The 21,698-nt window shown below is 37.7% G+C and overlaps 1 protein-coding gene across 2 annotated transcripts; it reads right to left on the reverse strand.

Moving 5' to 3' along the window:
- Nucleotides 1-161: 161 nt before the first annotated feature.
- Nucleotides 162-20,035, reverse strand: LOC110872731 (auxin response factor 2A). 2 transcript variants are annotated; one of them, XM_022121594.2, is made up of 13 exons: nucleotides 19,721-20,035; nucleotides 7,458-7,579; nucleotides 5,588-5,683; nucleotides 5,417-5,467; nucleotides 4,774-4,923; nucleotides 3,900-3,984; nucleotides 3,227-3,323; nucleotides 3,002-3,157; nucleotides 2,463-2,579; nucleotides 1,548-1,623; nucleotides 758-932; nucleotides 550-656; nucleotides 162-410 (listed from the first exon to the last, which is right to left on the reverse strand). In XM_022121594.2, exons 3-13 carry the CDS (start codon nucleotides 5,669-5,671, stop codon nucleotides 324-326), a joined length of 1,185 nt encoding a protein of 394 aa, XP_021977286.1. In that variant the 5' UTR covers nucleotides 5,672-5,683; nucleotides 7,458-7,579; nucleotides 19,721-20,035; the 3' UTR covers nucleotides 162-323. The 2 variants fall into 2 exon arrangements, with proteins under 2 accessions (XP_021977286.1, XP_021977285.1); XM_022121593.2 differs by having other exon boundaries at nucleotides 5,378-5,467.
- Nucleotides 20,036-21,698: the final 1,663 nt, after the last annotated feature.

A 21,698-nucleotide genomic window follows, 5' to 3' on the forward strand; every position in this document is an offset into this window, starting at 1 on the left:
CAAAGAAAGTCAAACCTGGTTTCGCCCAAACTATTCGATTGAAACCAGTTTTTGAAGGGGAAACAATCGGGTTTGCCCATGCACGCACACATCTTGCACACGGTCAACATGTTTTCGATGAACCGAGTCATAAAATATCAACAAAACAAAAATGAACAAACTTCCAAGAAAACAAAGACCGATCGTTTAAAAATCCATCAAAAGCATTCTCCAAGCCATGGTCCATGAGCCATTTTATTACAAACCATAAAACAGAAGTTCACTACTTTATTAACGGAAAGAAGCCACAATGCAGAAAAGCAGCCAATCGGGTTGGATAGCGGCTAGGCGTTCTGGTTCCCTCCACAAACCTCTTTCCCCTTTGACTTGTTGGAAACCATGGTTCGATTCACAGACTTATCTTCGCCCACCTAACGCATAGAGATTGCCAAATGGACGGGTCGGTTAATGGATGCAAACAGGTTAGATGATGGAGTTGATGGATCCATCCAAAAGCAATGACAAGATTCACAAATTATATAACAATATTAACAAGCAGAGTAACAATACCTTTACATCTTCAGCCAAGTTTGTCTCATTCTGGCGCGAGGAACCACCAATGCCGCCAACAGAAAGAGTCAAGGCTAGACTTAGCGAACCATCCGATTGATTATTTTCTGTCACAACGTTTTATTAGAGTATTGTATAGAACAGAATATGAAAGGTGGTTTTATAACAAAGAACTATTTTATTCTTTGTGACAAATAGGAATGCTAACCATTGGTTCTAGACAGTGGGTTACTACGGATAACGGGCTCAAAAGGCATCGACCGCTTTCGGTTAACGGAAATAGACGATGGCATATGTGGCACATCTAAAGCTCGAGGTTGAATGTCCCACGGGCAAACTCTACGAGGAGCCAGATGACTGAATGGTGCGACATCCCATTGAACCTGCAAGATTTTTAAAATAAAATTACATATACCAGTTATTATGCGTTACTGACTTTTAAGTAATACGGAACATGTAGAACTTTTACATTTGATTCTCTGATTCTATTTTCATAAGATATTAGCATCACGAAGATTTAGATACTTCAACTAAGAACTCCAAAAAGATATGAAATTAATATACTACGGTTTAAACATAGTTGTCAATAGTGAATAGTGGACGATTGCGACAGGCTACCTATATGTTGTGTAGCGATTGCGACGAATTAGCGCCCACTATTTCATGTTTAGCGATAAAGGGTAGAAAATTGTAAAAATTAAAAACTATATTTAACACACCAATTATGTATAGAAGTGCTAAAAATACGCTTAAATAGCTAAAATACGCCATCACTAATCATCTAAATAAATTAAAATAAGTAAATAAATAAAAACATCCGCTATTAATCGCTATAGGGTTTGTAGCGACCCTTCACCTATACGCTACGCTATTCGCTATAGAGGGCGCTTCGAGTGCTATTGACAACTACGGGTTTAAAATTGTGAATTAATCTTCAACAATTGAAACATATTTCATTAATAGTTTAATACTCAAATCTGATTAGAACAATGAATTACCTTAAGGCATCGCCATTCAGAATTTGGCCACCTAGCAGGGTCAACATCTTCATTTGCAGTTATTATCCCATAAAATCTGGTGACAGTATTCACTTTAGTTTGTTAAACATTAAAAAAATGGTAAATAATATTCTCACAGATAAGAGTTGGCAATTTCGAATTTTGATCCATCTATTCTAAAGGAGTCTATAAATGGAAACGCGTCAAACGGGTTGAATAGTTGAGAATTGCCCAAACTCAATTTTGTTTGCATTTTTTTATTTCAAGGATTCATATTAGGGGCAATTTCATATACACCCCTACAAACTTGTAAAATATCATATATACCCTTGCAAAATTATAAATATCATATATACCCTTACAAAGTAGTTGAAATATGATATACACCGAATTTATTAAAAACAATTTAATAAAAGACAATTTTACCCTTTTTTTTCTATAACTTTGAAATCTCATAGATGACATTTAACTTCAAATATTATATTTACTCTTTTCTAGCTTAATTATTTAGTTTAAATATTATATATATGGAGAATACTATTGTTTACAGAAAAAATAAAAAAATAAATAAAAAAAAAATAGGTAAAAATAAATTTAAGCTTAAAATGTGTTATTATATAAAAATATGAAGTTAAAAGATGAGCATATATGAAAACTTAGAAATTAAAAAAATAAGTGTAAAATGATTATTTGTTAAATTGTTTTTAATAAATTGGGTATATTTGATATTTAACTATTTTGTAAGAGCATATATGATATTTTTCGTTTATGTTGGGTATATAAGAAAATTTTCAAGTTTGTAAGGGTATATATGAAATTAATCCTTCATATTATTATCTTTTTTTGTAACAATATTGTTTTGATTCGTCACCTACAACCCGTTTGACCCCCATACTTGAAGCAAGAAGTACCAACTTTCTCGACATATCTTCAGGGTCATCAAGCGTTTCAAAACGCATTCCGGCAGAATAGTTGACGCTTAGTGCTTCCATAACAACATGATACGGAACTATAAAAGCAGAACAACACATCCTGCAGTAAATCCATAGATTTAATAACCAATTAACCATTTGGAGCAAAGTACACGGATGGTTCCTCTGGTATACAAAAATTTTGGATTTGGTCCCTAGCCTTTCAAAAGCACACAGATGGTCCCTGTTGTTGGCACTTTGTAACGCAATTAGTCCCCAGCCAATAAATCTAAAGGTTTCGGTAGGTCCAAGTTAGGGGCTATATGCGTTACAAAATCAAACAATAGGGGCCATCCATGTACTTTTGGCAAAGTTGGGGACTAAATGCGTTACAAAGTGCAAACCATAGGGACTATTCGTGTACTTTTGGAAAGCTAGGGACCAAATTCAATATTTTGGTAAACCACTGGGACCATCCGTGTATTTTAACCATTTGTATTTTCACTGAGAAAAGTGAAACGGTGTCAGGTTAGAGAAGGTTACCTAGGATGATAGATTACGGTGAAGTAAGTTTTTGTGGTCATGGAAACAGAGGCATCAACTAGCACGCCACGTCGCATAGCAGATCCCGTTAAATCTTTAGATGCTTTTTGCATACTAACAGCTCGTTGAATGCCGATATAAATTTCGTTTCGCTCTCTGCCACAAGGAAATAAATGAAACGTTTTACGAAAACAAAGACCTTTATTAGTAGAAACACACACTTACAGTCCTCTCATGAAGATGCAAGTGTCACCCGCTTTAAGCCTTTTTGCACTTGCGAATTTATTCCAACCATTCACTAGCATATGTCTCTTTGGACTGCCTGTACTTGCAAACAGAAATGGTATTCAATTTTGGAAGCATTTAAGCTTGATGTTACAAGTCCTGAACATCTCTCCTTAGCTTGGTTTAAAAAGCGAGAGGCGCACAAAAGCGACTTGGTCTAAAACCGAGGCACGAAGCGGCGGGCTTTACGTACCCGAGGCGCAAGCTAATTATATATATTTTTTATATATCTCATAGGTTTTTAGCTTTCCCTACCCAAAATATAGATATAAGTAAGGTTTTCGTATGATTTTAGCTGCATGTACAAGCCAAAAAAACCCAAGGTACAACAGTTAGATGCATAAAAACGCCTCGGGTACGAGAGGCGTGTGCCTCAGGCCAAAAAAGACCAGAAAAATCCCAAAAAAGAGCGCCTTTTTGGCGCTTCTTGTAATTACTCTAGGTGCTAAGCGAAAAAGCCCAAGGGTGTGCGCCTTGCGCTTTTTAAAACCAAGCTCATTAGAAAGGTACTCTAGATTCTAGAACATTACTTGCAATTAAAAACCATAGATTATAACCGGATTATATAAAAAATGCTTTTTATTCACATGAATTATATAACAAAAGGCGTTACCACGATAAACATGTTGGAAACCCCATTCTGCCCCATGTAGATCCTTGGCCACCAAAGGTTGGGATGCTTGATCCTGACTCGCATCCTGCAAACATCCGTTAAAATAATGAACGATCATGGTCTTCAAAGATTACTAACGTCATTTAAAGTATTATGACAAACAGCTAGGGCTGTAAACGAACCGAACGAACACGTTAATGAACGGGTCACGAACGCTTACTGATTTCTTGTTCGTGTCATTAAGGAACATGTTCATGAACTATTCATGAACTATTCATGAAAACTTACCGAATGTAGATGAACGCAAACGAACACAAACAAATGTTCATTAACATAAATGAACACAAACGTTATATATTCATTTAAAATACAGTCTGCATTTTTCATCAGAAAGATTATGAAGAATGCGTAAAAATAAATAAATACTTAACATATATTCACTAAGAAGTTTGTCAAGCTTTAACACAAACGGAAATTGAAATGATCAAACAAGGGATGTTGGCGAAGGCGTGTAGTATAACTATGGTTTCAAATTTTAAAAACTAAAACCAAAAAAAGACAAATATAAATTAAAAAAAAAAAACTTTAAATGAACAAACACAAATGAACATAAATGAGCGAACATAGATGAACGCATTACCGAACGTTCACGAACATAAACGAATGAATCGGTCTTTGTTCATGTTCATTTGTTTAACTTATCGAACGAAATTTCTTGTTCATGTTTGTTCATTTATTAAACGAGTGAACATAAACGAACTTCCCGCCAAACGGTTCACGAACTGTTCACTGAACGTTCGGTTCGTTTACAACCCTAGACAGAGTTGTAATAGTCACAACCATTAAAGTAAGGAAATGTGACGTTAAGCCATACCAAAGGAGGAAATGTTTTTTCAACACCTAACTTGGGTAAGACACATCCCCCATGTGTGCTTGCATCTGAAACGCTCAGAATCTTCCGGAAAGAACTTGCGGGAATCTTTTGAGGAACACTTCTAACAGTTGATCCATCACCTTCTCCATTCTAGATAATCCATATTACATTGTCAATCCACAATAAAAAAATATATCCAAAAGTATGTTCCAAAATAAAATAGTAAAGTACACGGATGGTCCTTGTGGCTAACCAAAATTTTGGATTTGGTCACTAGCTTTTCAAAAGTACACGGATGGTCCTTGTGGTTTGCACTTTGTAACACATTTAGTCCCCTGCTAACAAATCTAAAGGTTTTGGTAGGTCCAAGTTAGGGACTAAATGCGTTATAAAGTGCAAACCACAGGGACCATCCATGTATTTTTCACAAAAGTTTGGGACTAAATGCGTTACAAAATGCAAACCACGAGGACCATCCGTGTACTTTTCGAAAGCTAGGGACCAAATCCAAAAATATGGTCAACCACAGGGACCATTTGTGTACTTTTCAAAAGCTAGGGACCAAATCCAAAATTTTGGTCAACCACAGAGACCATCCACGTACTTCACTCGATAAAAATACGGGGTGACGTAAATGCCTTACATCTGGAAGCAACAGAAACTTAGCATACACCTCATCTGAGTCCGGGTATGCCTGCAAAAGTTACAACTGAAAATAAGAAGACCGGTGAAGATATTACCAGATATACAAGATTAAAAAACCTAAAGTCAAAGATTAGTCAAATACAATGCATTGGTCAAAGTCAAAACATACCTTTAGCTCAACATTAACAACCTTGAAAAGAATCTTTGGAGGTAAATCATAGTTATGTATGGTTATGTCATCTTCATCCTCCATGCATGCCTCAATCTAGCAGATTATAAAAGCAACAGGCTTATTCAATAGCATTCAAAGGGCTCTGTAAACGAACCAAACGTTCAGCAAACAGTTCGTGAACCATTCAGTGGGAAGTTCGTTTGTGCTCGTTCGTTTAATATAAGAACGAAGACTCGTTTAGTTTAATGAACAAACATGAGCATCATTCATTTATGTTCGTGAATGTTCAGTGACGTGTTCGTTTATGTTCAATAGTTCATTAGTGTTTTTAGTTTTTATATTTTATTTAAATTAAATACTTCAAAATTCCGAAATATAAAATATTTAATATGCATAAGTGTTCGTTTTTCATGAACATTAGTTTGTGTTCATTTATGTTCACGCTCATGAACGTTCGTTACCTAAAATTAACAAACGAACACAAACACATTCATTTCCTTAACGAACGAACACGGACATAAAATTTCGTTGGTAAGTGTTCATGAACAGTTAGTGAACATATATATTTCCTTAACAAACGAACACGAACACGTTCGGTTCGTTTGCAGCCCTAGCCATTCATAAAAGCAACAGGTTTATTCAATAGCATATCATAGCATAATAAAGTAATTTGATGTGATGCAGAACAAAAACTAGGCGGGTCCTTTAAAAATGTTAATTATATTCACTTCAATAAGGAATTTATAGAAATTACTTCCTTCCTGCACAAATTTTATATATGATTAGAACATATTATTTTCAGAACTCCAATTACAGCAGAATTCCTCAGTTATGCAACTTTTAGAGAAATTAAAAATCAAGAGTAATAATTAAAAGTTTTAACCATTTATTGACACAATTCAGTGAAGCTTGTACATAACTACATATCAGTGGCGGGTCCAAAAATATTATTTATGGGGACAAAAAATTGGGCTGGGTAAAAATGAGGGCTGTAATCGAGCCGAGCCAGGTTGAGCTTGAACTTAAACGAGCCGCCGAGCAGGTTGAGCTTGAAAAAAATATATGTATTATTTAAAAAATATATATATATAACATAAGAACAAGAAAAAAATTACGCATACATCTATATGTATTATTTTTATTTTCTAATGTTTTAAAGGCTGAAAGACATTAAAAGTATTATATGTAAAGTTTTTGTTTATTATCTCATATTTTAATATGTTACTAATTAATTAAACTTAAAAATAAAATGTTAACACTTCAACCCCCTCCCACATACTTTTTATTTTAATACATTTAAAGTTGATATTAATCTATGTAAAATAAAATGATTCGAGTAGGCTCGCGAGCGGAGCCAGGCCTTGAGCTCGGCTCGTTTACAAATCCAACCGAGCCGAGCCGATCCGACTAGTTTACAACCGAGCTTTTTTCGAGCAAGCTTGCGAGCTTTTTGAACACCCGTAGTAAAAATTGGGTGGAGTAAAAAATAAGTTGGTCAAAAACAATCAGCAAATGGCGGATAAAATAACATGCACGTATAATGTAACAAGTGCTTCAGATGTATTTCGACTTTTCTTTTTCAACAAAACTTCCATAACTCCTAATTGAACTATAATAATAAATAAATAATAAGCATTAGACAAAGTTATTTCAACAATTTCAATAATCATTTTAACTTTGCTTAACAAACAAAACTAAACACTAAGAAACAAAAATATATAAGAAGTTGTGCAAGCTATTAAAGTGTATCGAATGTTGTCAAACACTCGAACTATAAGATTACAAATAAATTGAATAATTACACAATCCAACTATTAAATGTGTTAAATATAAAAATTATTGTGCAGATCAACAAAGAAAAACAAACCTGCTCATGGTGGCCTTGAGGGAAATAGAAAACCCTTTCACCTATCTGAGGAACTTTAACGGTGAGGCCCGCGCATTCATGCCATAGTTGATTCCAAAGATCCGCATGATCATTACCTAAAACTAAAACAAAAAATATAGTGTTAACATAGCAAATTAAATATTTATTTCTGTGTTTATGATGACGGAAGCAAAAAAGAAAAAAATGAAATTTTAATCAGAGATGACGGCCATGAACGGAAAAATCCAAGACAATATATTTCATAGTTATTTCATGAATTATTTATTTATGGTGTGATAAAAAAGAAGAAATAAGATTTTAATTTAAGATGGTGGTAGTAAATGAAAAACAAAACAAAACAAGATAGTTCATAGTTTTCTCGGGACCTGCATATATTGCTTTAGAGTTACGCACTTACACGTCAAGAAAAAATCACGAATTTAAATTCAAAGTTCAAACACATTAAAAGTACGAACACCCTCGATTACTTCAAGAAATTCACTTTATAGAACTCAGTTCGTTATGTGTTAAGCCTTAAAATGTCCTTTTCGGTTACAGATGTTTATAGAAATATATAAACAAACTGAATAAAAAATTTATGAAGAACATTGTACTAAAAAAAATGGATTCTTCAGATCTTGATACCTAGAACCAAAAAGAGAATAAAATCAATCAAACAAAAACACGAAGGACCATTGTGTCTTCCAAAAGTTTCAAACCAACAAATTTGATCAAACGATAACTTCTTTAAACATTGAAAAAGAAGCCGCAAAGAACACACACTATACCATATCAAGAAACTAGCAAAAAGAATTAAAGATAAAAAGAAAATGTTGATAAGAAAAAACGATTCACCTATGTTTTCACTCGAAGAAGCCATCTTTCTTGATGCTATGAAAATGAAAAGAAAAAATAATACGAACTCTTTCTTTACAATGTGCCTTATATATAGCCCACTACCAACTCTTTATGATGAAGTTATTACTCTCTCATCAAAGTTTGCAACAAAGTTTACGCCGGATGTCATTTTTTATTTATTGATAATTAAGATAAAAACAAATTAATGAACACGCCAATGCCCTCTCATAAAGAACTACAATATTTCATGACAAAAGTGTAAAATGTGAAACGTAATGCGGTTTAAGTGCCTCAAATCACGCATTCATCTCAAAGTGATACATGCTTTACACCATTGGCTTAAAATACATGTATTCACATGGTCCAAGATAGGACTTCGTGGAGGCGTAGGATTAGGGTTAAGGACTTTTAGAGGATATTCCAGTAAGGTCTTAGGGGTATTTTAGGGACGTAGGTTTTTTCTTATTCTTTAAGTGACTTTACCGGTGATTGACCTCTTGTGTATATGCCAGAATGAGGTTGTATGCTATTAAACATGATTTACATTATACTGTGTCACTCTGATCACTTTCTTGGTATAGGTGACTTCTTTTATCTATATTATATTTGTCTATATTCTTTGACTTGATGTGTTGGTATGCTGTTCATTTTGGAGCCGAGGGTCTCTTCTGGAAGCAGCCTCTCTATCCCCAGGGATAGAGGCAAGGTCTGTCTACATCCCACCCTCCCCAGACCCTATAAGTAGCTTTGCTATTTGTGGGATTTACTGGGTATGGTTGTTTTTTTATTACGTGAATCTAAAATAAATATATATATTTTTTAACTTTGTCATCAAATCAATAACTTTATTGTATATGTGTGTGTGAGTGCGTGTGCATACACCCGCACGCACTTTGTGTGTGCACGCAAGGTTTAAAAAAACGGAAACGAGTTTTGAGGCGTTTTCCATTCGCCTCACGAAGCCTCGAGGCGAACCGAGGCGTAAGCCCGAGGCATAATTAAAAAATAAATATAAAATTATATATCTTATAAAAATAATAATACCAACTAAATTCATCATAAAAAACACACATAAAAAGACAAATTGCTTGAAATTGACACAAAAAGTCAAAACATCAAAAACAAATATCAAAAACCCTTGAGGCGCACGTACAATATAAACCCCCTGAGGCCTCAACCGTTTTTTAAAACCATGTGTGCACGTGTAGGGTTGGGTACAAATAAGAACCACTAAAATTCTGAAAACATTTGAAGACTAAGAACCACTTCTTATCCATCGGACTACGTGAAGATTTCAATACGCCATGGCAATTTCGTAATTAACGTGAAAACACATCATGTCACAATTTAAGCATTTGATTTACTCAATTGTCAATTAATCCAATGGTGAATAATATTTCTAACGGTGTATTACCTGTGAATACAGACACTATGATTTCTAATGGTGCATCTATGGTATATTCACAATTCAATTCACTATGATTTTAATCATAGTTGTCAAAGGCAATCACGTAGGCGACCAAATAGCGCTTTCTAATCCTAGGTAAAAAAACCACGATTTTGAAATTGGAAACCATAATATACTTACTAATATTATAGAGATATATTTAGCTATATGTCTCGAAATTAAGAAAATATACTTACCGAAGTTAAACTTGTAATCAGAATTCTATTAGATTGTAATTGTGTGATTAGGGTTATATGACGTGGGTGTTTATATAGAACACCATATTACACATCTAGTCCCTACACTATAATACTTTGTCTAATACTCCCCCGCAAACTAAGCGTGGAAACGACTTTGTTTGAAAAATAAAAGCATAAAATATAAAGATAGGTCTTCATTCTTCTCCGCCTTGTTTCCGCCCGTCACACGCCACTATCACCTGTTTTTTTGTCTTGTGCAGAACTTTTCAACACTTCCCTCTGCCTCGTTACTGAGGTTTGTTCCCCTTCTTTAAAAAGCGAATATTCATGTGATTGTTCCCCTTGCCGTTCTTCTCTTGCGTTATTAAAGGAAACAACCACCGTTGTATGGTGGCGGCGGTGTTTTAGGGTTTTGTAGCAGGCTGTTTTTGCAACCCTAAACGTAGGGAGGTAAAAGTTGTGGTTGTGTAATTGTTGTTTGTTGTTGTAGATGTGAGGGCTAGGGTTTATGGTGATGGTTCTACGACGGCTAGGGTTTGGGGTGGTGGTTGTAGGTGCGGCAGCGGCTAGGGTTTGGGTTATGGCTATTGTAGGTGGTGTTTGGTGGTGGTCACAGGCAGTAGTAGAAAGGAAGAAGAAGAGAAAACTGAACGTTTGTTGTTTGTGGTGGTGGTGGTAAGGCGGCGGCGATGGCCGGTCGGCCGCCCCTCCGATGAGTTTTTTGGTGGTTGTACGCCTAAGCTCTGATACCAAGTTAAACTTGTAATTAGAATCGTATTAGATTGTAATTGTGTGATTAGGGTTATATGAGGTGGGTGTTTATATAGAACACCATATTACACATCTAGTCCCTATACTATAATACTATATCCATGGGATTTTGTTCCCTTCGCCCTTCTTCTCTCTTGTCCTCACACCAGTGAACAAATGGTGTGGTCGAAAGACGTCACCGTCACACTAATGGCACAATCCCACGTTCCTCAACGTTTTTGGCATTTTGCCTTTGAAACCACAGTTTACCTAATCAATTGAACGCTCTCTCGTACAAACTCCGTCATCTCTCCTTTTGAACACTTATTCAACCGTCAACCTGATTTCTCCTTTCTTCGCGTCTTTGGGTGTCGTTGTTTTCCTCATCTTCGTCCTTATAATCCAAACAAAATGGATTCCAGATCTACTCTGTGTATTTTTCTTGGATACAGCAAATCTCATCAGGGATATCGATGTTTCGACCCCGTCTCCGAGCGCATTTACATCGTCCGTCATGTTCGGTTCCACGAAAGCACGTTTCCGTTCTTGCCTAAGCCTATCGAACCCTCACCCGAAGCCGCCCCCAATCCTTATTTTTCCACTTACCCCACCGATTCCAACCCTCTACCAACTAAGGTGGAGCCATCACCTCAAACACCGTCACAACCAGCCTTCCCCACTAATACTACTCAACCAGCCCACACCTACTCTCGTCGGTCCACTACAAACCCAACTTCTGCTTTTGACCGTTACCATCAGTCTCCACCCACCCAAACACCCACACCAAATAACCAGACACCAACTACCAGCTCACATCCTGATCCGCCACTCACCACAACTAACCAGACGACATCTTCACAATCGCCGACCTCACAACCTGACCAGTCACTTCTTTCTGTCCACCCACCAACCCAAACTCCACCACCACCGCCTCGACCATGGCCAGCTAACCTACGACATGCACCTAAACAAACCAGACCTTACAATCTCTCTTCGTTTCACGTCTCCACCGACATTGAACCTACCTCCTTTGCCATTGCCAACCATAGTTATCAAAAGCGTGCGCTTTTGGCGCCTAGGCGTTTTTTCTGGGCGATTCCCAGTAATTGCGCTTTTGCTTCCAACCTAATTATAGCGCAGCCTAAATCCTAATGATATTTAATATTTTTCTTTATTAATTCGTAATATCCCATTTTTCTGCAGTATTTATAGGGATTTTACTAACAAATAATATCACTAAAAATCAAAATCTCGTTTAGTAATATTCAGTTTGTATTAATTCGTAAATTCCACTTTTTCTGCAGTATTTATAGGGCTTTTACTGCAGTATTTTTTTGCTTACTCTTTTATTACTTTAATGAACTATTTGTTTTCGAATATTAACATGTTGGTTTTGAGTATTTTGTTATCCGAGACTTTTTAAATGCGAGTATGAACATTTTTTGTTTTGGTTTTGAGTACTTTATTGCTTTAATGAACTTTTTTATTTTTTTATTTAAGTGCGCTTTTTTTTTCTCAGGCCCACGCTTTTTTTGCGCCTATCGCCTAGGCCCTAAGCGGAGCCTAAGCGCCTTGAGTGCGCTTCGCGCCTTTGATAACTATGTTGCCAACAACGATTCTCACTGGCATAAAGCTATGGCGGATGAATACTCGGCCCTTATCCGTAATGGTACTTGGCCTTTAGGACTTTACATGAGGTGGTGCTACAGGGGCAGAGGTGTGAGGCGCCTTGAGGCGGCAATTCTTGCACTTGGTCGGAGTTTTTAAACCATGAAACAATAGTTTTGGGTCCGGTGGGAGATGGGCAGATGGCGGAGACTCTTTTTGCAGACTTGCCGAAGTATAACATAGAATGAGAGAGTTTGTGTACCTTAAACGTATTTAAATGATAGAGGCAGAAGCAAATCACAGTTGTCAATAGCGGTCGCTATGGTCGCTATAGCGAATAGAGTAGGGTATAGGTCGAAGGTCGCTACAGGGTATGTAGCCATAAATAACGCGATTTCAGATTTTATATATATATATATATATATATATATATATATATATATATATATATATATAAATAGCGGTTAAATATAGCTATAAAATAGTTGGATTTTAGGGTTTTTTTAATATCCATGTAAACTAGCGTATATACCAGGAATATTGATATAATATACATATAAAAAAAAATTAAATTTTTTATAGCGTGTCGCTATTTATAAAATAGCGCCCGCTATTCGCTATGTAGCATATAGATAGGTACCTTGTCGCAAAATTCATTCCTAAATTAAGAAATAAAGATATTGATTAGATAATTTACCAAATTTTTCCTAATTTGGTAGTTGTTTCCTAACTGAAAACTCGAATCACATAAATCAATCTTAATTGTCATTTGCTTTTTAAATTAAACGCTATTACTTGAAATCAAAATTTAGTGATCTCCTAATTGTCAGATCAAGTCAAATTACGCAGGGGTTTAAGGTTCGAACTAAACACATTTTTTATTTCTTCTGTTTTTTTATAGAATGATAATACTTAAAATGGGTTTTATTTCAATAAGTTACGTGTATATTCTTGGGTGCTTAAGATTAACAAGTACAAAACTTTATGTAAGAATTAATTTATAAACGTTATACGAATAGGTGACGCCTCATATACGTGAAGCCCTCGCCTCGCGCCTAGCACTTCACGCTTCGGCTTTTAGGACCAAATCGCCTCTGAGAGCCTCGTGCTTTTTAAAAACAAGATGTGGTCTATTATCCAATATCATTGAATGAGATTGATGATAGTAACGAGTGGTTAACTGCTAGGATAGATGAAGAACATGTTTTTGACGATGAGGATTCGACATGAACAGTTGTAGGAGAGGCAAGTGGGGAGGGAGAGGATAGAACTTAGACGAACAAGATCTTCACAGCCTTCATCTTCAAAACGCCTTCATCTTCGAAAACTTGATTGATGAAGATTAAGAGGAATGGATGAAGCTAAAGAAGATTATGCAATTGAAGTTGACGACACCTCGAGTGCGCCTAGCGTCGTTAGATAAATATGGTGTAACCGTTGATGTAGGTCAGTTTAGACCGAACCACGTAGATTCTTGTGTCATTATTTCAGTTTTTGAGGGTCTTTGCGTGATTTGTGTTTGTGGTGTCAAGGATCATCAACAGCTGCTGTAATCAGTTTACAGCCCACTACGCCGCCGGTTAAAGTTGTTGGGTTCGTAGGCTTTATGGTAGCCGGCCCTAATTAGGGTTAGCCGGCCCTAGTTATTAGGCCCACTTAGTTAACTTGTTGACCAAGTATGAAACCCTAATCTTGTATTCTTGTTCTACAAATACCTATGATGTAATTGTAGTCTGTGTCATTCTGAAAACAGTTGTGAGCATCTAATAAAAGTAAAACCCTAGTTGCAACCCGTGGACGTAGGTCACCTTGACCGAACCACATAAATTCTCGTGTTCTTTATTTTCTGCTAGTGTGTGTGTGTGTTTGTTCCGCTTCCGCTCGAACCTACTCTGATCCGATACCCCTAACAAGTGGTATCAGAGCCAAAGGTTCAGTAAAATACACGGTTCACACGGTTATCGCAGGAGAAGGAGAGAGTTGGACGAGAGATCTTGATCTGATGTTGCTGCCGTTGCCACTGACTTGTTTACGGCCCGTACCTATTCTCTGGTTACGGTTCGTAAGGTCTAGGGTTTGCGCCGTAGGGTTTGTTGTTGCAAATTTGGTGGTTTTGGGGTGTTTGGCGATTGGGGTTTCGGTTCTTGAACCCTGGTTATTCGCTGATTTTACGCTCGGGTTTGCAAGAGAAGTCGCTGGTTCGTGTACTTCGGGTTTCTGGTTTATTGAAAGTTGCTCGGGTTTCGGTTGCTTGATTCCTTGTGGTTTTTTCTGGTTTTTCTCGTTTGCTATGGCGGAAGACGGGAAGTTCCGAATCGAGAAGTTCAACGGTACTGATTTTGCTTGGTGGAGAATGCAAATAGAGGCGTTGCTTGGTGAATGCGATTTGGATGTGGTACTGGAAGAAAAACCTGCTAGAATGGATAAAGCTGCCGAGGCAATTTGGAACTCAAAGGACAAAAAGGCAAGAGGTAAAATTACATTGGCTTTGACGAGGAGCGTTGCATTTAATATCATGAAAGAAACAACTGCTCGTGATATGTTAGAAGCGCTGTCAAATATGTATGAGAAGCCGTCTGCCGGTAATAGGGTGTTCTTGATGAGGGAACTGTTTAATATGAGAATGAACAAAGGCAGTTCAGTTGCTGATCACATTAACTAGGTCAATTCAATTTTGTCCAGGTTAGCAACTGTGGGCATGAAGTTGGATGATGACACTCAGGCTGTGGTTTTGTTATCTTCCTTACCTGATAGTTGGTCAGGATTTGTGACAACGGTCACTGAAACTGCTGGAACTGGAAATTTGAAGTTTGATCGGGTCCGGGATAGTGTTTTGGGTGAAGACGTTCGCCGGAGGAACACTAGTGGAGGATCTACTTCTGGTATGCTCAGTGTTAGCAAGGGAAGAGGTAAAAACAGAAGCAGTGGGAGTCGTGGGAAAAGCTTGTCTAAAGCTGGGACGAATGTGAGGTGCTGGAACTGTGGTGAAAAGGGGCATGTTAAAAACGAGTGTCCTGATCCTAAGAAAGAGGATGGTAAACAGCATGTAAACAGTGTTGTGTCAGATGAATCTGACGGTGACGTACTAGTTTGCTGTGAAGAGTCTATAGATTCTTGGGCTATGGATTCTGGTTCTTCGTTTCACGCCATCGTGAATCTGAAAAAAGGAGACTTTGGAAAGGTACGATTAGCTAACGGTCATGTTCTTAATGTTACGGGTATGGGAGATGTCAATCTGAAGACTCCACTGGGCACTACATGGAACTTAAAGAACGTCAGGGTAATTCCAGGTTTAACGAAGACACTTATTTCTGTTAGTCAACTGGATAAACAGGGACTAGATGTTAAGTTTGGTGGTGGGAAGTGGAAGGTGATTGATGGAAATCTTGTTGTTGCCTGTGGGAGGAGACGAGGATCGTTGTATCTAGTTGAGATACCTGTTGAGGGAGTAGCCGTCCCTGTACAACATAAAGTCTGGTTCACTGAATCTAGTAAGCGGAAGAGGGTTCAATTTGCGAACTTGAATCCTGGTGCTTTTGGGATGTCAGTTGAATATGGTCGGGGGTCTAAGTTTAAGCCAGTCAGGGGATTTGGTGATAGTGGGAGCACGGGTCGTGTTCCGGGTACAATCACAAAGAACCGTTGGGTTTTGAAGACAAAGGTTCCGACTGAAGAAAAAAGCTCTCCTGGAAATAGTTTGCAAAATGTGGAGAGTGGTATTAATTCTCGGTGTATCTCTGGAGCTGGTGGATCGTGCAAGCCGGTTGAGATAGAGAATGGGTCTAATAAGAGTGTTGGGTTAGAGCTTGTGGGAGCTTCAACTGGTCTCTCAGTTACTTGATGAGAGGTGTGGTTGCAAACTAGGTGGCTTGGATGTGACTGAAGTCTTAGCTTGTTCTTGGAACTGGAGGCTGGGAAGACTTGAACGTAAAGATTACTTAAGTTACTGGTGATGGGTTTCTTGGATGCACTTTGTGGACTATGCAAAGCCTCCGAGTGGGAGATTGTTGGGTTCGTAGGCTTTAGGGTAGCCGGCCCTAGTTAGGGGTTAGCCGGCCCTAGTTATTAGGCCCACTTAGTTAACTTGTTGATCAAGTAGGAAACCTTAATCTTGTTCTATAAATACCTATGATGTAATTGTAGTCTGTGTCATTCTGAAAACAGTTGTGAACATCTAATAAAAGTAAAACCCTAGTTGCAACCCGTGGACGTAGGTCACCTTGACCGAACCACGTAAATTCTCGTGTTCTTTATTTTCTGCTAGTGTGTGTGTGTGTGTTTGTTCCGCTTCCGCTCGAGCCTACTCTGATCCGATACCCCTAACAAAAGTTGACCAGGTCAACCTACTGTTCAACAAAAGTCAACAGCAGCCACTGTTTGACCAGAAGCCGATTACAGTGGTACCCGATCCTAACAGTATTGACTCAACTAGACACTTTTAAGGGATATGGACTTTGGGTGTATTTATGTACAAGACACCGCTAACAATAGAAATCAAAGAAAACAAGAAATTACGTTCTCATTTGCCGAAGAAGCGTTGCAGAGGGGTGGTCTTAGTGTCTAACCGACAGTAAGATACAGAGAAACCGTGTGATAGGCGAGGTGTAGTGGCGGCAATAGTTCCATAAGGTGAACGACACAACGGCTACAGTTCTTGAACAGAAGGGAACGGTGGAACTAGTTATTCTATCCTTAGGGCAAAATACAAATAGATATACATAATAGGCGAAGTTTCCTTGAGACCACTCGCTTGGGCAAAAGAAAAATGGTAAAAAAAACCACCAATTCCTTCTAAACAGCCGAAGTAAAAAAAAAACGATACACATTCCCCTAGATCTTTCTAGCACACTAGCCGGATGTCAAAGCCTAAATTGTAAACAGGCATAAGGTATGTTAAGATAACTAATTACTCATTGGCAAGTTTTCCTTTTCTAGCACATAGACAGTTGTAGAGAAAACAAATGAACTTTATAATAATAAACAAAAATGTTCATGGTATCTCAAGATTATCACTATGTGCAACCAACTACTTAGCCATAGGAACAACTTCATTCTAGCACCCTGTTGTCAACATCCCGACTACTACGACTCCTCCGGTAAACTACAACACATGCACATATTATAAACATCTGTTCAATAAACAATGTCATATTATAGTTCCAGAAGTAGTTAAATCACAACAATCTTAACTCGATTATTAATAACTTTTGAATAGAAATGCTTGATTACTAGATAAAGCATTGCCTAGCTATTACAAGGAAAGTAAATCATGTACAATCAATGAAATAAATCAATGGTAAATAATATATGATCATGTAAATCTCTGCCTTTAATTCTGTCTAATATTCCCCCGCAAGTTAAGGGCGGGGAGCGACCTGCAACTTGGATCGTAGAAAGATGAATCTTTGTGAGGATAGCGGCTTGGTAAAGACATCAGCAATCTGGTCATTGGTGGAGATAAACTTTACATTGAGCTGTCCTTGAGTTACCTGTTCACGAACAAAATGATAGTCGACTTCAACATGCTTTGTACGAGCATGAAACACAGGATTAGCTGAGAGGTAGGTGGCTCCAAGATTATCACACCACAGTGTGGGTGAGATTTTTGAGGAAGTCCCGAGCTCATGTAAAAGTGCCTTCAGCCAGAGTAGTTCTGCAACAGTATCAGCAAGAGCTTTATATTCTGATTCGGTTGAAGACCTGGACACAGTTCTTTGTTTGCGAGCGGTCCAGGAAATGAGATTCGAGCCCAGATAAACTGCAAATCCCCCCGTCGACCGACGATCGACAGGACATCCAGCCCAGTCAGAGTCAGAAAATGCGTTGATGACAGTATCCTGCCAGTGTGCATCGGTGAAGGCATGGAGTAAAGAGCTTGAGTTGTGACGAATAAGAAGACCGAGATCAGACGTGCCTTTCAGGTAACGAAGAATTCGTTTGACAGCAGACCAGTGATTCTCGGTGGGCGCATGCATGAACTGACACACTTTGTTTACCGCAAAGGCAATGTCAGGTCGGGAGAGAGTAGAGTATTGTAAGGCGCCCACGATTTGACGATACTTTGTTGGATCTGATAAAAGGGGACTGTCATCAAGTGTTAATACCTGAGAGGTGCTCATAGGAGAATTCACTGGTTTGCAGTCTGAAAGGCCAGCACGTTGTAGAATATCCAAGATGTACTTTCGTTGCGACAACAAAACATTTTTCTGATGGTGGAGAACTTCAATTCCCAAGAAGTAGTGAAGTTGGCCCAAGTCTTTTATAGCAAAAGAGGCATTTAATTGCTTAATGATACCTGAGATAGCCGAGTTGTTGCCAGTGATGATAATATCATCGACATAAACCAGAATGTAAACCAAGGTTGCACCGTGTTTGAGAATAAAGAGGGAGGGATCCGTTTTGGACCCTCGAAAACCCAGCTGCTGTAGAACAGTGGAAAGCCGATGGTATTCCTCCCTGAGGCCCGATATAACGAGCATAACAAGGTCTTTGTCCTTCATAGGTTCACCAATGTTTGCAAGAGCAGAGGCGTATTCCTGTGCTCGAGTGAGGTATTCGGTTGGTTTTTCATCTCCCTTCATCATTATTCTAAGAAGTTGGGTTTTTAAAGTGTACTCACGTGAAGAGGTGTTTGGAGCATAAGCACGTTCCAGAGAGAGCCAGACTTCTCTGGAGGTTTGACCTTGAACATGCTGGAAGGCGGCTTCAGAAATGGTGGAGGTGAGGATCATGCGGATGTGGGCATCATTCGTTATCCAGTGGGGATAACTAGGGTTGTCAGATGTGGTGGAGCCTGATGTAACAGTTTTGGCTGGGCAGGGTATGGTTCCATCTATGTAACCGTATAGGTTGTTGCAGATGAAGAAGGGTTCGATCATGGCTTTCCAATGACCATAGTTTGTGGGTGTTAGGCTGAATGCGAATTTATGGGAGTTCAAGGTTGTTTTCTCTGTTGCAGTTAGGACGGTGATGGCTGCCATGGGTGGAGTAAGGGCTGAAGAGAAGGCCGAAGGTTGGTCGGCTGCCGAATGTTGGTCGGCTGTTTAGATTAGGGTTTACTTGGCTCTGATACCAAGATAAACCGTGTATTGTTATAGATATTATTTGTGATACAAAGAAGACCTATAAATAGGAGCATTGCCTAGCTATTACAAGGAAAGTAAATCATGTACAATCAATGAAATAAATCAATGGTAAATAATATATGATCATGTAAATCTCTGCCTTTAATTCTGTCTAATATTACTAATCAAATGCATTGAATTAAACATAAATTGTTTCAATTTTAGTTGGATTTACAGTGAACAACAACTATAAGATTCATAAAGATAAAAATTAACCACTAAAACCCTAGCTGAATAATGAATTGTGGAAAAGCAATTCATGTAATCGTTGGTTACCTTGTTGTGATAAGCATGAATGGAGCGAGAATGATTTCCGGAGATGAATAGCAGGCGGACGAAAGAGGAGTACACAACTCTGGCACCATCGTTACTTTTGCAAATTCGAAGGTCAAAGGAAATTAGGGTTTAGGGTTCTTCTGCACTCGATTAATAACAGAATATGGGAAAAAGTTGACAAAAAAAAATTAACAAAACTAGAGTGGTACTGCGGTGTGGGGGACGGCCTACGGCCGGCTCGGTGCGGCGCCGTCCCATTCTTTCCGTCCTCGTTGTGACGCCCAAGCCGGGCCAAATTTCAAACAAAATGTTGTTGTAACAGTTGGTTTTCTAAAAGAATATATTTACTTTCTTTATATAAATAGTTACAATTCACCCCATTTTTCAAACCAATCCAACCCAGTCTCTCTTTTTTATAAAATTCGTCAATCTTTTTATAAAAATTTAGCCATGATGAATCCATATAATCAAAACAACCCGAACCCAGATGTCTTCTTGGTACCTGGCTACTATCCAACGATGGATCCGAGTTGGTTGGCATCGCAATTCTCTTTTCGGGTTTCCAGCAAAGCCCCAACTCAAATGAACCAAATGCGGAAGAAGATAATGACAACCGATACCACAGAAGAAGACCGTCACGTTTTGCGTAAAATGAAAGAAAATGTCTCAAAAATGAAATTCTTAGGATTTTTTTTAAGTTAAGGTTTTTTTTAAGTTATGTAATTTTTTAAGCTATCTAATGTTTCTCTTAAATTATGTAATGATTTTTTTTAAGTTAAGGATTTTTTTAAGTTAAGGCCCATCCTCCACACCCTTGGTCCATCCTTTGGAGGGGCATCCTTTTTGTGTGTTGATGTGGCAGGTGACGTGGAGGTCCATCCTTAAAGGATGGAGCTCCTCCACACCCCCATAGCCAGTGTGTGCTTTGCGACAGGTAGCAATTTTTTTTTTTTTTTTTTTTTTGCATTTCTTTGCGTAGTGCGATAGTAATTCGCGTTGGGGTATAGATGCAATGGAAAATATGTAAGACTTGGTTTCGACCACTTGTAGATTAGTATCATCTTGTAAAAAATTAATGTAGATAAGACGATAAAAAAGTAAGCAAGTTCACATCAAAATGACGATAAAAATAAGCATTAAAAGAGTTCAAGGATAGAAAAATGTAAATTGGTTAAAGAAAAAAAAATAACTTGAGTAAAGAACAGGGGGTAAAAATTAACTCTGATACTCCAACACTTTATTGCCCACACTCACATAAAGTAGCTCTTCCATACCCTACACTTTGTTAATCCGACACCTTTATAGGCCACACTCATATAAAGCCAGCGCCTTCATAGCTGACACACGTGAAAGTCAATACCTATTTGAAAAAATATTTAAGTCAATGCCAATTTTATTAATTTTCATGATCTTATCCAGTTTTTGATGATTTTCTAAAAGAGCATAAGAAAGAAGTTGGGTTGAAATGAAGATTAAGGTAGTTTCATGTAGTTAAAATGAAAACGCATTGTGTGTAATTTGTAGTTAAAAACTGTGTGAGTTGAAAAAGAAAATAAGAAAAAAAGGGTTTTGTGTTCACAAGTTGAATCGTTAAGCCCAAATAAGTCTCTTATTAAATATACCAATTCTAACCAAAATACATTCAAAATTGTATAACTTAATTGGGTTCGGAGGTTGTAAAACATATGTACAACTTAATATAACCTTTTATTGAAACAACATTGGGTTTGGAGGTTGTAAAACATATTAATGTATTTGTAAATGAGTTGCAATGACGTTGTAAATCTGTTAAATGAGTCGACATGATCGAATAAATGGATCAAACGGAAGGGATGGCTGGTCGACAATGTTAAATAGGCCAACCTAACACCTCATGTTTAGTTAAAAAAGTTAAATAGGTCAATGGAATAATATGTGTTCAACTTGAACATGTTTAGTTAAACAAGTTAAATGGGTCTTGCTAGAACACATTTTGCAC

Source organism: Helianthus annuus, chromosome 8 (genome assembly GCF_002127325.2).
Source record: "Helianthus annuus cultivar XRQ/B chromosome 8, HanXRQr2.0-SUNRISE, whole genome shotgun sequence".
Lineage (NCBI taxonomy): Eukaryota > Viridiplantae > Streptophyta > Magnoliopsida > Asterales > Asteraceae > Helianthus > Helianthus annuus.

Excerpts from the sequence above, each read along its gene's own strand:
- LOC110872731 (XM_022121593.2), bottom strand. The coding sequence starts at position 5,671 with ATGGAGGATGAAGATGACATAACCATACATAACTATGATTTACCTCCA. Across the intron at positions 3,985-4,773 it reads AAAAAACATTTCCTCCTTTG|GATGCGAGTCAGGATCAAGC; the intron begins GTATGGCTTAAC and ends GGATGTTTGCAG. Across the intron at positions 657-757 it reads CCCACTGTCTAGAACCAATG|AAAATAATCAATCGGATGGT; the intron begins GTTAGCATTCCT and ends ACGTTGTGACAG.